We start from the raw sequence: 13444 nt of genomic DNA, 5'->3' as shown, positions 1-13444 counted from the left end.
TGCTTGCTTTTTTTTCTTTTTTCTTTTTTTTTTTTTAATTTTCCTAGCGTTATTGAATTGTTGGTGTGATTCGAGTTTGAGAAGTTGTAATGTACTGTATTCTGGTGAGATATGGGGGAGCTAAAGAGGGTTTGAATTCCAAATTTTGGGTGTGGTTAAGAATAATTTTTAAAATAATAAAATATTAATATGAAGGTATTATAGTCCATTTCTTATATAAAATGTGGGATGAATTTATTGTTACTATTCTAAAATGTGTTTAGTCAATCCAATATAGACTCAATTTAGTAGATATTATCTAAAATATGGATAGAATTGACATTTGATTAATTCAATACTAATACTCTAATGCGACAAACTCACGTGATAAATAATAATTTATTAAACATAATCTTAAAAGGGTGAAAGTTTATTAAGTTATAAAAATAAAATTATAAAATAAATATAATGTATTAATTTATAAATATATTTTTATAAAATCGCTTAAATTATTGTTTGACAGCAATAACTCGAGGGGTATTGTTGTAGTTGTGGAAGCACCAATAGTCGTGGAGAGGGCAGTGAATCGTGAAGCATTGAGAGGATTGAGTGTTGATCCGGGTTTCTCAGTTTGACTCCGTGTGGACCCCACTGGAACGTTCTACCCTCAATATTTCTCTCTGTTTCTCTGATGATGACGATGCTGCTGCTGTCGGTCATTAAAGCTGCCTTTTTAAATTTATGAAATGCACAGTCAGTTTCGTCTAAAGTCCACGGCATCATACCTTATGTGCCACGCGTCCCTCTATTTTTCAAGAATTTTATTACATATAAATAAAATACGTATTAATATTATTTTTTTATATTTAAAATTTAAATTAATATTATTTTTAATAAAATTTATTTTTAATCAATTATATTAAATTAATACACATTAAATTATACTTACCGCTGGAATTTTCCTTTCCCCGAACAGATGCTTTTTGCTTCGGCTCGTGTCATGACAAACTATTTCCCAACTTGCTTGGTTTCGAAACTTTCCTCCTTATCTAATTTTATAATTACAGTTTTTTTATTTTTTATAAAATATAATAAATAATTTTTAAAAAAATTTTAAAATAATAATAATATTAAAAAATAATACTATAATAATATTTTATTCAATTTTTATCTTTTATCTATAACTATTTGATCTCATCTATAAATCTAAACGAACCTTAAATATTATAATATTAAAGACTCCTATAGAAATATAAAATAAATCAATTTTATTTTATTAGATAAATCAATTTTATATGATTAGATATTTATTTTAATTTATTAACAATCTAAGTACTTGTTAAATTAATATATAAAAAATTTATATCTCTATTTTATTTCTTTTTCGTTTTGATTTATAAAGCATATATGGAGTGTAAGCTATGCACACAAGTGTTATGAAAAAAAATGTAGCAATTATTGTGATTATAAAAAGCAAGCATTCAAATTGTAAATAGAGAAATGTTTTAACTATAAATAGATTTTATAAAAGTAAGTTTATAAAATAACGTAACTTGATTTGATACGTTAAATTATAAAATTATTTTTATTATAAAATAAATCGAACGTATGATATAAAATAATATTAATTTATAAATTTAATTTTATAAAATAATTTAATACTTCTTTTGCAAACCTCACGTACTGCCCAAATTTATTAATTTGTTTCTAGAACTCATGAAAAGCCAAGCTGCCTAAGTTAGTTGAGCTATAGAGAGAGATCTGTGATAAGCCAAGAGAGTGGGTTTCCTTATACGACCTGTTCTTCCATTCCCATGCAAAGGTTATCAAAATGAGAAAAGTGTCCCGTGGGAATGGGACCCGTCCAAGGATGGTGCAATAAAGACGTAAAGGTCGACTTGAAAAGGTAAACTTGGGCAACTGGACGATAGACTTTCAAAACAATGCTCGTGAAAGGGCAACCCCCCATCATCCCTCTTCCTATGGCCCCCTACAAAAGCTTCCATCTGTTTCTTTTTTTTTTCTTCCCTTTTTTGCTTGCATGTGAACAGACCTAACTGCTTCCCAGAAGTCAATCCTCCCATATGGTTCGCTCCGTTTTTCAGTACGCCTTGGCCCTTTCTGTGCCTTTTAGCATGGAATATCTTGCTGTCCTTCAGTTTTTCCATCTTTCTATATCTTTTGCCACAAAACGCCACCGACGTTTCAAGCTTAATTAGCTACTTTGTATTATTGCCCTTCAATTTTATTATACAAAAATTTTAAATACAATCATTTTTTTGCCTATTTTTTTGTGTACTCCGTTGATATAATTAATTAAAATAATTATTTTATATTAAAATCAAATGGTGCCGATAATTACATTAATAAAATATATATATAATAAATAAAAATAATTGTACAATTATTGTACATTAAAATGGAAGGTGGAAGGTGGGGTAAAGTTTGACCTCTCAAAAAGGCGTGTTTTGGCCGTATGCGGACTTGGTCGCGATAAAGCCATTCGGTGACGCCGACTATTTACGTGGTCCTCACTCTAGGACCCGACACGCACTACCCATTCTGGTTCTGCTTAACTCAAACGTACCCCACGTTGTCGTCTCGTGAATTATTTCACCGCCAACAACAGCGGATTTCAATATCTCCCGCATGAGAAAGGATATGACCACAAGGGTTGGGTCCATTGGAGCCTCCCACATGGGTTTTGGGCCCATGTGGTGGCGATCTGTCAGGAGGTAGGTGATTGGGTCACAAGGAAAGGGTCCCCACGTACAGTTGGGACAGACTCAGTATAAGTGTGAAATATACAGCACAATATACAGCACATAGACCTTTATCATTTCCAGGTCCATCTCATGGGTTTTTGAGCACCGCATCTAATCGCTTGGCTACTTGGGACCCTGGCACATCTTATTTATGCCATATATTTTATTTAGTTTTCTAGTTATTTACGTTTTTAAAAATATGTCATATTAATTAATATAACTAAAAATAATAAAATATAAGATGAACATGAGGTTTGAAATGTGCTCCATCGCTTAAATATCAATTATAAAATTATTTTTATTTTAAGTAAATTTAACGTATTACATCAAATTAAGTTAATTTATAAATTATTTTTATAAATAACAGTTTTTTGGTCAGGACTAATATCAGGCTATTTATGGTCCTCCAGTTATGATGTGTTCGTGTTTTTGACATGGCCTACAATTTTGGGGTTTTCCTAGAATGGCGAGGAAATGGTACTAAAGGGATAAAAGCTGCCACGTGAATAAAAGAGTAAAAAAATATATATATATATCTATGTTGCACCGCCAACTTCCAACTCATGGCCCAAAATCTTTCAGAAAAGGCAAACGTATTTCCGCGTTTCCCAGATTCTCATTCATCAGAAGTACAATGTTATGATATCGAGGGAAAAGCCAACTTGTTTACACTTGCAGTGTGGCTTGGTTTTGATTGTGCATGAAATTAGATCCATCTCTTATAATTTAGGTTTCAGGCTTTGAATGTTGAAAGCTTTGTGGTCTTATCAGATTCAGACCCTGAAAAGGTAGGGTAAGTTGACTTTGAATGAATGCAGCACCGACGCACGCCACTGGATATGTCTGTGGATGTAATGGCCGGAGCTCATCGATATCATTGCGGAGTTTGTTGAAACAATCCAATTAAGGTACATCATGTATATCTCTATTTAATTGTATATTCCAACATCAGAGATGAACTTATGTCGGTTTCTCGATCTGCTCGTTTCAGTCCGGTTCTCATGTTCCACAAAGCTGAGCTACATACGTTGTTATTGTATTTTGTTGGCTTCAACAGTATGGTCAAATGATTCCCTCCTCTCACTTGATGGTCCTATATAGTTGGGTGTTTTGAAAGATTATTCATGACTTCTTTAATAATAAATAATTTTTTATTTTTTAAAAAAGATAGTATTTGAGTAGTTCACCATTAAATTTTAAATATAAGTTATTCATCCATACTAAATTCTCAACAATATTTTCAATCGAGGTCTTTAGAAAAGAGTTTTTCTATTCATAAATCACATACATTACACACCATATAATTTTTTATTTTTTTTATTTTTTTAATTGTGTTCTTCTTAAAATAATTGAATTATTCTACTAATTATCTATATATTATATATTTGATAAGAAAAAAAATTTTAAAAATAATAAAAATAATGATATATAGTATATGAAACTTATAAATAAAAATTATCGTTTAAAAAAAATCGTCTTGGAGCTCTTTAGCTCTTTTCTTCTCCTTATAGCCTATAGGTATTTCTTTTTGTTGCGCGCCTCTCTTCTATTTTTCAAATCCATTTATTTATTTATTTATTGAAAGGAAATCCATTTATCTTGTTTTATATCTTATTTTTTAATTTTATGTTTCATCTTCTATTTACGTCAGATCAAGTCTTGTCATCTGTCGACCGAGCAAGCAGGTGGGTGGGGGAGCTCAGTTGTCCGGTCTCCGCACACATGACAAAGCTGAATCTTTTGGGCCATTTTAAGACCCATTTTCGAACCTTTATAACCTATTTTAGCTTATAGTTCCATTTCCTTGCCTTTTAAGGCATATTTCCGTGCATTCAAGTTATGTATTCTCGTGGAGAGCACTTACAAACTGCTTGTCAATTAAAAAAATTAAAAAAAAAAAAATTACAAAAGAAAGTTTATGTCCTATATGTTTGCTAAACAAGGAAACAGTGGGCATGCCTTATAGAGCTGTAATGCAAGCTCAGATGTATAGGCTGAGAAAGATAACAAAGTGCATAAGCTAATTTGTAGAGAAGAAACTTTTATGGAGACTTGTCAATATCTGATAAACAAGATACAAAAACAGAAACTAAAATATATGACTTTTACTTTCAAATAAATATGGCAGAGAAGAAATAAATGGGTGTTTGAGAAAGTATTTAAAAGTCCTACAGAAGTGTGGACAACAGCAAGGGTAGAATATAATAATTTCATTGAGGCCAAGGATAATATGGGAACCAGCTCTCTACTTATTCATCAAACTATTAGAAGAGATGTCAAGTGGCAACCTCCTGATGAAACTAGATACAAAGTCAATTGGGATGCTGGTTTCAAAACCTCTACCTCAAAAATGGGAGCAGGTATAATCATAAGGAATTTTGAGAGAGAAGTCATAGCAGCCTTAGGCATGCCTCGTGCTCCAGTGAGTGATCCAAGTGTAGCAGAAGCTAATGCCTTATGGAGAGTTGTTGTTTTATGCAAGGAAATTGGAATAACCAATGCAGTGTTTGAAGATGATGCAAGGAACATTATCAGTGAAGTGCAACAAACTGACCAGAACTTTGCTTGGTATGGCCAAATTATTGAAGATATTAAGTTAATATACAATACTAGGCAGAGATGGACAATACAATATGCTCAAAGAGAATGTAACTTAGCTGCACATAAACTAGCACAGTTTGCTCTTCAATGTGATAATGAGTTAGTTTGGTTAGAGGACATTTCAGAATGGAAGAATGATTGTATCCAACTGAAGAAAAATGTAATTCTGAGAATGAATATATGAGAATGAGAACTTTTCATAAAAAAAAAAAAGTTATGTTTTGTATTTTTACAAGAAATAATAATTTAGTTTAATAGATATTAAAAATAATAATAATGTTAAATATAATCATAGAGTTTATAAGTATCGTATAATTAATTTTAAAAAAAATGAGATTTATTATTAAAAAATTATTATTTTATATAAATTTTATATTTATTTCAATTTTTCAAAATAATTGTGCAATATTTATACAGTAATGACTACAAGTATCAATCTCGCCATATGCTGTTTTAATTCACGCCATCTACTATTAGATAAGAAATTAGTAGTAGGCCTAACAAATTGTTTGATTTGATGACTTTTTTATTTCAAAAAGAGCAAATTGCTTGCAAATGCATTTGGACTTCTATTTTTCAATTCAGCTAATTGTTTTTTCTTTTCTTTTTTAAGAAATAAAATTACGTTTCAATTTGTTAAACAATCATTCATTTTATAATATAATTTCACAATATCCTAATTATTAATTATTTCTTATTTTATTATTCTTTTCATTATCTTCACATTATTTTAAGATCAACCTTGATTTTTCTTGATTTACTAGTACCATTGCGAGGCTTGGCCAAACAATTTAGGTCGCGGTGATCTCGATTTAAATTATAGTTGAATTGTAAGGTTGATATTTTCCATAACAATAATTCAAGATTTGAGTATTGTTAGGATGCCTTAGGCATGCCTCTAGCAAGCAGCACTTTTGGCCTTGTTTATTTTTAGAGATGAGATGAGATAAAATAAGTTGAATAAAATATTATTAGAATATATTATTTTTATATTTAAATTTAAAAAAATTGTATTAGGATTTGAAAAAGTTAAATTATTTATTTTATTTTGTAAGGGAATCTAAAAAAGTTGTAATGATTAAGATGAGATGAGATGAGAGTTTTGTAAAAGTGAATAAGGCCAGGCAAAATTTAAAATTTAAAATTTTTAAATATTTATAACATTAATAATAAAAGATTTTTTTTTTAAATTTAAATATATAAATAGTGAAAATCATACGACAAAGTGGAGTGCAGTAGCATTATTCAACCGAATAAATCTATTATGCCGCTTAGAGCATTGGCAATGGACTAGCTAAATGTCAATGCAAGTCCATAATTTGACTATATTTGTCAAAAAAACTCTCGCATTGGACTAGCTAAACTCCCGCTATCTTGAATTTGTGCTACAGTAAATTTGTCTCCCTGGCCATTGTTGGCGAGTTGCTGTAGAAGGATCAAAAGACTATTTTATTATTTTCCGTCTAACAGCCACTCTTTCTTTCCCTCATATTTTTTCTTTATTCATCCGGAAACCCCATCATAGATCAAAGCCCAGATCCTCAGAAGCTAGGAAACAGCACAGATTAACCTCAAAAAAAAAAAAAAATAGAAACATCACAGATAGAGCTTGGAAAGAAGCTAGTGACCATGAAAATCGAAGAAAACCATAAAATAAAATAAAAAAAAAACAAAACAAACAAAACAGAGAAAATGAAGGAAAAATAATTGGGGATTTTTCTGACCTAAAAAAAAATACAAGCACCGCAAGAGATAGGAGGGTCTTTCATCTGGAGGTCCTTGAGCTCCTTTAAGATCTACTTCGAAGCCATGGATGAAGCTCGTAGATCACCTCGATCAAAAAGTTAAGAGTTTAAAAAGAGAGAAAAGTATATCATCTGCAACTGCTAGTGCCAATTAAAATATATAATATATTATATTATTTTGCTGAGATGATTTTGGGCTTTTGATGCGGACGACTACTTTTCTCAATAAATGAACAAGTTTGATGTGAGAAAAACTTCATCTTGTCTATTAAAATATATAATATAATATTATTATTTAAATTTTAAATGTCTAGTTTAATGCGAACTTCTTTAACTAAAATTTAATATACTAATTAAAAGATAAAATTCTAGCTAAATTTTAAACTTGACAATGTTTATTGGCTTCAACCACAATTCTAAATATAAAAGTTGGGTAGAATAAATATTGATATGTTTATATATGTGATTGTTGGGTGAATGATTGGTAAAATATATTTATTGAATAATTAAATTGAGAGAAAAAATAATATATTTATAATAATTTGTAGTTAAATAGTTAAATAATAATTTATTTAATAAAGTTATTAACTAATATATGAAGTGTATTTGTAAAATATATAAAAAAATTTAATATTATTAAAATATATAATATTATTTTATTATTATTTAAACTTTAAGATATCTAATCCAATGTGGACTAATTTATCTAAAAGTCTATTTTAAAGTTAAAAATTAACATTCTAGTCAAATTATAGACTTGGCAATGGCTAGTCCATTGCCAATGCTCTTAATGCTCTATTTGACCGCTCAGCAAAAAAAATAAAAAATAAAAAAATTATTTAATAGTTAAGAAAATAATTTTTAGTATATTAATTTATTTTTATATTTTAAAAAAAAAAAAAAAAAAAAAAAAAAAAAAAAAAAAAAAAAAACACAAATGTTAAAAAAAAACACAAATGTGCTAAGGCACACCCAGAGGTCATGTTGGGTTTTTGGCAGCCTAGCACAGCTCTACTCAACCAGGATTTTGGGTTTTTGGCTCTCGGGAACTCCGTCTTCTCTCGGGCATGTTGGTCCCAGACTGTTCTAGCACCAGCTCGACATAGCTCGGTTAGACGCGGAGCTTGTTCGATTAGAAGTAAGCGCATGGGAAAAATGCGTGGGGAAGCTTTTTCGTGTTCCAGGTCAGGAATCTCACACTTGGGTCTCTCTTCAATTCATCCACACATATTTGTTTTGTTTTCTCCCCATAAAAAGCCCATTCGACAAATCTTGTGTTTTAGCTTTTACCTTCATCTCCATGAAAATAGGGCTTTTTTATAATTCAAACAAGTGGGTTTGATTGGAACATGGAATCAAAGTTTGTTCTTTTGGTGGGCCTCCTCGTGTTACTACCTGTCGTTGATTGCTCTCGTGCCGATTTGAAGGTAAACAATGGAGGAAAGGAAATTCATTAATTTTTAAGTTGTGAAGTGTTTGTTTGATTATGCATTTTGAATATAGATGGTGAATGCAAGTGCACACACTGGTTTGAACCCCAAAATTACTCTTCCCTGGAATGAAACGGTTGCTTCAAACGGGAATACAGATAGATCGAGCATGGTTTTGAATTCTACTAAATTTGGAAAGGTAAAAAATAGTGGAGACCAGGTGGATGGATCAAAGAAGGGTCTTGTTGTTGAGAATGGGAAGGATGGGAGGAATTCAAGCGGGCAATCATCGTCGAGCAAAGCTGATGATGTGCAAAAGGGCGAGGGCAGGGCAAGTGAGGAATCAAAAGGGAAGGAGGGTGATAATGAAAAAGACATGGAATCCAAGGATGTGCCTAGGAAGGTGGGCAACGAAGGGGATGTGGTCTCATCCACGTCAGGGAGGAATGAGGGTTCTCGGGGTGAAGAATGTGATATATCGAATAGGTGCACGGACGAGGATCACAAGTTGGTTGCATGTTTGAGAGTTCCAGGGGATGGTAAGCATTGATACTGTGCAACTGACATTGTTTTTCTCCCTGTTAATTGGCATTTGGTAATCTTGTTTGTCTTAGTTGTTTGATTGTGACATTTGATGTTATCCACACATACATTTGAAGCCAACTCCATTAGCCGGGCTTTTTGTTTTTGTTGTTGTTGTTGTTAAGCAGCAGCTTTAAACAAGTTTTTTTTTATGTCAAATTGTTTTCTTTTCTAATGAGTTGGCAAGATTGCAATTATTAGAAAGCATATCACGAAGGAGGAAATATTCTTCTATGGTTTTGAGGTGTAGATTGAGGATGTAACTTGTGAGAATTGCTTTCCTTGTTTACTTTACTGTAAAAAACAACATGGGTTTGGAGAATCCATGATCACTTTTTAAACACGGTGAGGATATCAACTTTTTCAATTATATAATTGGTCATTACCTCTGGACTGTAAAATCCATCACTGTTTTAGCACTTCATTTCAGAAAATTGTCCATTATGGGAAAAAGGGTTTGGCAGTCATATGTAGTTAACTCCTAGTCTGGACTGTCTGTTCTGCAATAAATGACAAAATGTACCAGTCAATTGGCAAGGAATAGGAGAATGGATCCTTGGTTGAGGGCTTGTTCATGGATCACTTTTAAATTAGTAGATTCATCTAAATCTGAGTTGGTCTGAGTTATAATAGCATGTATGTAAAATGCAGGATCATAGAATGTCTTCTGTTTTCAAAACATTGATAATATATATCATTGCTTATCTGACAGGCTCAAATATGTTGGAATTCCTTTAACCTTGTATTTATTGGAATTGATGTTTACTTTTCTGATTGTAATGGTGGTTGAAAATTCTTCAGAATCTCCAAATCTGTTACTTTTAATTCAGAACAAGGGAAAAGGCCCCCTTGTTGCTACCATCTCTGCTCCTGATTTTGTCCAGCTAGAGGAAAGAAAAGTTCAAATTCAAGAGAAAGGACACAAAAAGGTATCTTTCCAAAATACTAACTGTTCCTTGTTTTTGGGATGAGGCTTTGTGTTATTTATTTGGAGTTCTTGCTGCGTAATCCATTCTTAACAACTGGCAGTTATTATTCCTACTGAGATGTAGAGTTCTTATCTCCAAAATAAATGATAAATTATTCCCTTCAGCTCTTCTTTTCTTGGTTTTCCCTCATTACCATATGAATTTGTGGCACTACACTTGCCCTTTTCTTTTCTAATATATTTCTTCTTACTTATCAAAAAAGAAATTTGTGGCACTACATCAATCTGTGTTGCATCGAAAATGTCTGATCCAATTCAGTTTATCTCCTTGTTTCAATTGAAGTAGACACATAATCTGACTCCTTTCTTTATCGCCCCCTTTTTTCCCCTTCTTGATGACACTCCATAGCCTCTGGTGTTATGGGATGTGATATTGGACTTTTTAATGTGTTGCCACTTGCCCCCATTCACTTCAAGTAAGATACTACATTGAACCTAAACTGGGATTATCCACTAGGAATCACAGTAGAGCAGTTTATGCAAGAATATGTTTACATTGTCTTCTTTGAATATCTAATAAAACTGAAAAGTTTTGTTCCTTACCAGCTCTTGATGAAATGCACATAAAGTTGTTATACTGAATTGTTTCAGTCTATGTTCTGGATGAAGCACCTGCTCCACAATGATCTGGGATTCAAATACCTACATCAAATTAGTATTAATTTATCCTTAATTGAGAATGGACGCACTTAATTAAGAATTAATCATCTCGTCCTTACATTTTTCCATAGGCGTAGGGTGCAATTAAGACAGGGCTCTTGAAACCTTTATTTACATTGCCCCACGTAAATTCTTGAAATTTCAGAGATGAATTTTGGTAGGCATACACATTGGCATGAATTGTCATACTTGTGGCTTGCATTTCTCATATAAAGATGTTTACATATGGCATTGACAGTATTGATGGTAATGACTTTTCTCACAGAGAATTGCATTTTAAGTCGGAAAATGAATCCACTCAGAAGAATTGACCAGCTTGCTTGGCTTTTTTGCTTGGTTTTCGCCCATGTGAAGAAATACTTGAGAGACTTGTAGAGTTGTGACTTGATACCTAAATTGTGCAGGTAAAGGTTTATATCACAGAAGGAGGAACTGACAGTTTGATCATCATAACAGCAGGAAGTGGCAATTGCAGCCTTGACTTTAGGGATCTGATTGCGCACAATACCCAGGGGTTTGGCAATACCCCAAAGCTTGCATTTATAAGCTTCATGAAACGAAGCCCTAGGACTGCACTAGTCTTATTTGCTTCACTACTGATACTGGTATCAGCTTGGACGTGCATCAGCTTCAAGCGGAAGCATTTTTCAGGAAATGGCTCCAAATATCAAAAGCTAGAAATGGAGCTTCCAGTTTCCATTGTGGAAGAATCAGAGGTGGACTCTATCGAAGGTTGGGATAACAGTTGGGGTGATGGCTGGAATGATGAGGAGGCACCAAGGTCACCACCAATGCCCCATACTCCAAGCCTCTCAGCCAAAGGCCTCGCTTCACGTCGATTGAACAAAGAAGGTTGGAGAGATTAGTTGCATTATCACTTATTAAAAAAAAAAAAAAGATTAGTTGCATTATTGTTGACACAACACTAGAATGGGAGAAACGGGGAAGAGTGTGATAGGTAAATTTTGTTCCAATAATATGCACTTCCTTCAAGCCTATTGATTTTTTCACTTTCTCCGCCAAAAAAAAAAAACCTCTAAGTTCATGTACTTAATTTACTTGTTTACGGTATGCTTTACGGGATTACACCCAGTAGCCTTCTGGGCATTTTCCTATTGATATGTTACATGTCCAGCTTCTGATTTGCATTTTAGCATGCTGTATGCCCCAATTCTATTTATGAAGCTCGGTAGGACAATTGTTGTATACCTTAAATCCTAAAATCTCTTCTACAAGAACACCGGCCTGCAGATATTTGAATCCCCATTTAGTTTGAAGAGAATCTATATAGCTGATGTTTGCGTTGAGTAACTGGATGTTTTTCTTGGGAGAGGAAGTTCAATAACTTGTTAGAACCTGGTCTAGAATTTCAAGTAGTATTTGTGTTTTGTCCTCATGGCCCATGTTGATCTGATCTTGGGAGTTAGTTCATTGGGTTGGGCCTGGAATTCATCACAGCAAACATATGCACAACATCTTGACCCAGCTCTGTTCATCGTTTGTCTTTGCAAGTAGTCCAATATAGTTGATCAGGGGACAAGGATTGATGGGAACCGGGAAGTCTTACTGAATATGGGCTTCTCGGGCCATTGCCAACCACCACCATCTTCACTTTTCGTCGATTATTTATGACTATTAGCAACTGAAATACACATTCAAGGTGGTTAGCAGCTTTAATATAGTCTTGTGTGGTTCTACTCTCTGTCGTAACTTTGCAATGAGCGAGAATCAATTGCTTTAAACCTTTATCGCATGTTCAAAGACTATAGATTAAGACAAATTAGATAATTAATTGTATTTTTGGTTATTGTTTGCATATGGGATTCGATTGGATTCTACACACATGAATTACTTCTCCGTTATTTATATGATATTGCATATTGAGTTGTGAAATATGTCCAATCAAACTGGACCCATGCGAATTGCGAAGTCAAACAATAATAATGATTAGGTGAAAACATGAAAGAAATCTGCCGACCTCTTTGTTTTATTGGGTTGCGTGCATGCGTGCGTGAAAAATGTCCGAGGATACCAACGTGCAAGCCGAGCAAAAAGCAGCATTTAGGACCACGTCCCTTCCTAACTCTCCTTCTATTCCTCTTTCTTGTCTATTTCTTTTTAAGGTTACTTTTTTATATTCTTTACTGTCTAATTTCTCGGTTTACGGCCGAATACCATGGTGGCCGGTTACGTGCATGTGAAGCGTAGCATCAATTCCACCACGCGTTTCCTCCATACTGGACCACGGTCATACGCAGCACGTGCAGTGGTGCAGCTCCCCATTTTTTGGGCCGGATGAGATGTCCATGTCCGGAACTACCACATGGCGGTCCCCGAGACTAGTTTCCCGATGTCCCGGGACTTATCGGCCGTTGAATCATTGTTGTCAGAGAGGCATTGACGGCTGTGATTTCCAAACAAATTAACACTGTTTTACGGTTCAAGCTCCCGCCGACGCAATATCACCAACTTTTTAGTTGCAATATATTTATAAAAGGAATGATAGTTAAAATTATGAATGTGTAATGATCGTGTATAGTTATTTTTAAAAAAAGTTAATAAATATAAGATTTATATAAAAATTTAATTTTTTAATAATAAATTTTAATTTTTTTTAAATGACTATATAATTATTGTACACTTTATGACGGTATATAATTTAATTTTGTCAAGAATTATCCTAAATGAATTTTT

General features: G+C 33.0%; 2 protein-coding genes across 2 annotated transcripts; both read left to right on the top strand.

Annotated features, from left to right (window-relative positions):
• The first annotated feature begins 4974 nt into the window (after positions 1-4974).
• On the top strand, positions 4975-5529 carry LOC122289367. The gene has a single exon (XM_043096344.1). The coding sequence runs from the start codon at positions 4975-4977 to the stop codon at positions 5527-5529; it is 555 nt and encodes a 184-aa protein (XP_042952278.1).
• Positions 5530-8056: 2527 nt separating this feature from the next.
• LOC122290410 lies at positions 8057-11906 on the top strand. Its single transcript, XM_043098074.1, has 5 exons — positions 8057-8274; positions 8401-8517; positions 8594-9059; positions 9904-10031; positions 11155-11906. The coding sequence occupies exons 2-5, from the start codon at positions 8440-8442 to the stop codon at positions 11614-11616; spliced, it is 1134 nt and encodes a 377-aa protein (XP_042954008.1). The 5' UTR covers positions 8057-8274; positions 8401-8439; the 3' UTR covers positions 11617-11906.
• Positions 11907-13444: the final 1538 nt, after the last annotated feature.

The sequence above is a fragment of the Carya illinoinensis genome, chromosome 12 (genome assembly GCF_018687715.1).
Source record: "Carya illinoinensis cultivar Pawnee chromosome 12, C.illinoinensisPawnee_v1, whole genome shotgun sequence".
Lineage (NCBI taxonomy): Eukaryota > Viridiplantae > Streptophyta > Magnoliopsida > Fagales > Juglandaceae > Carya > Carya illinoinensis.
This window is presented reverse-complemented; position numbering and strand designations above follow the sequence as displayed.

Bases quoted from the DNA above. Each gene is read 5' to 3' on its own strand.
- LOC122290410 (XM_043098074.1), top strand. From the start codon at position 8,440: ATGGAATCAAAGTTTGTTCTTTTGGTGGGCCTCCTCGTGTTACTACCT. The intron at 8,518-8,593 runs GTAAACAATGGA...TTTTGAATATAG, and splicing joins GCTCTCGTGCCGATTTGAAG to ATGGTGAATGCAAGTGCACA. The intron at 9,060-9,903 runs GTAAGCATTGAT...AAAATTCTTCAG, and splicing joins TTTGAGAGTTCCAGGGGATG to AATCTCCAAATCTGTTACTT.
- LOC122289367 (XM_043096344.1), top strand. From the start codon at position 4,975: ATGGGAACCAGCTCTCTACTTATTCATCAAACTATTAGAAGAGATGTC.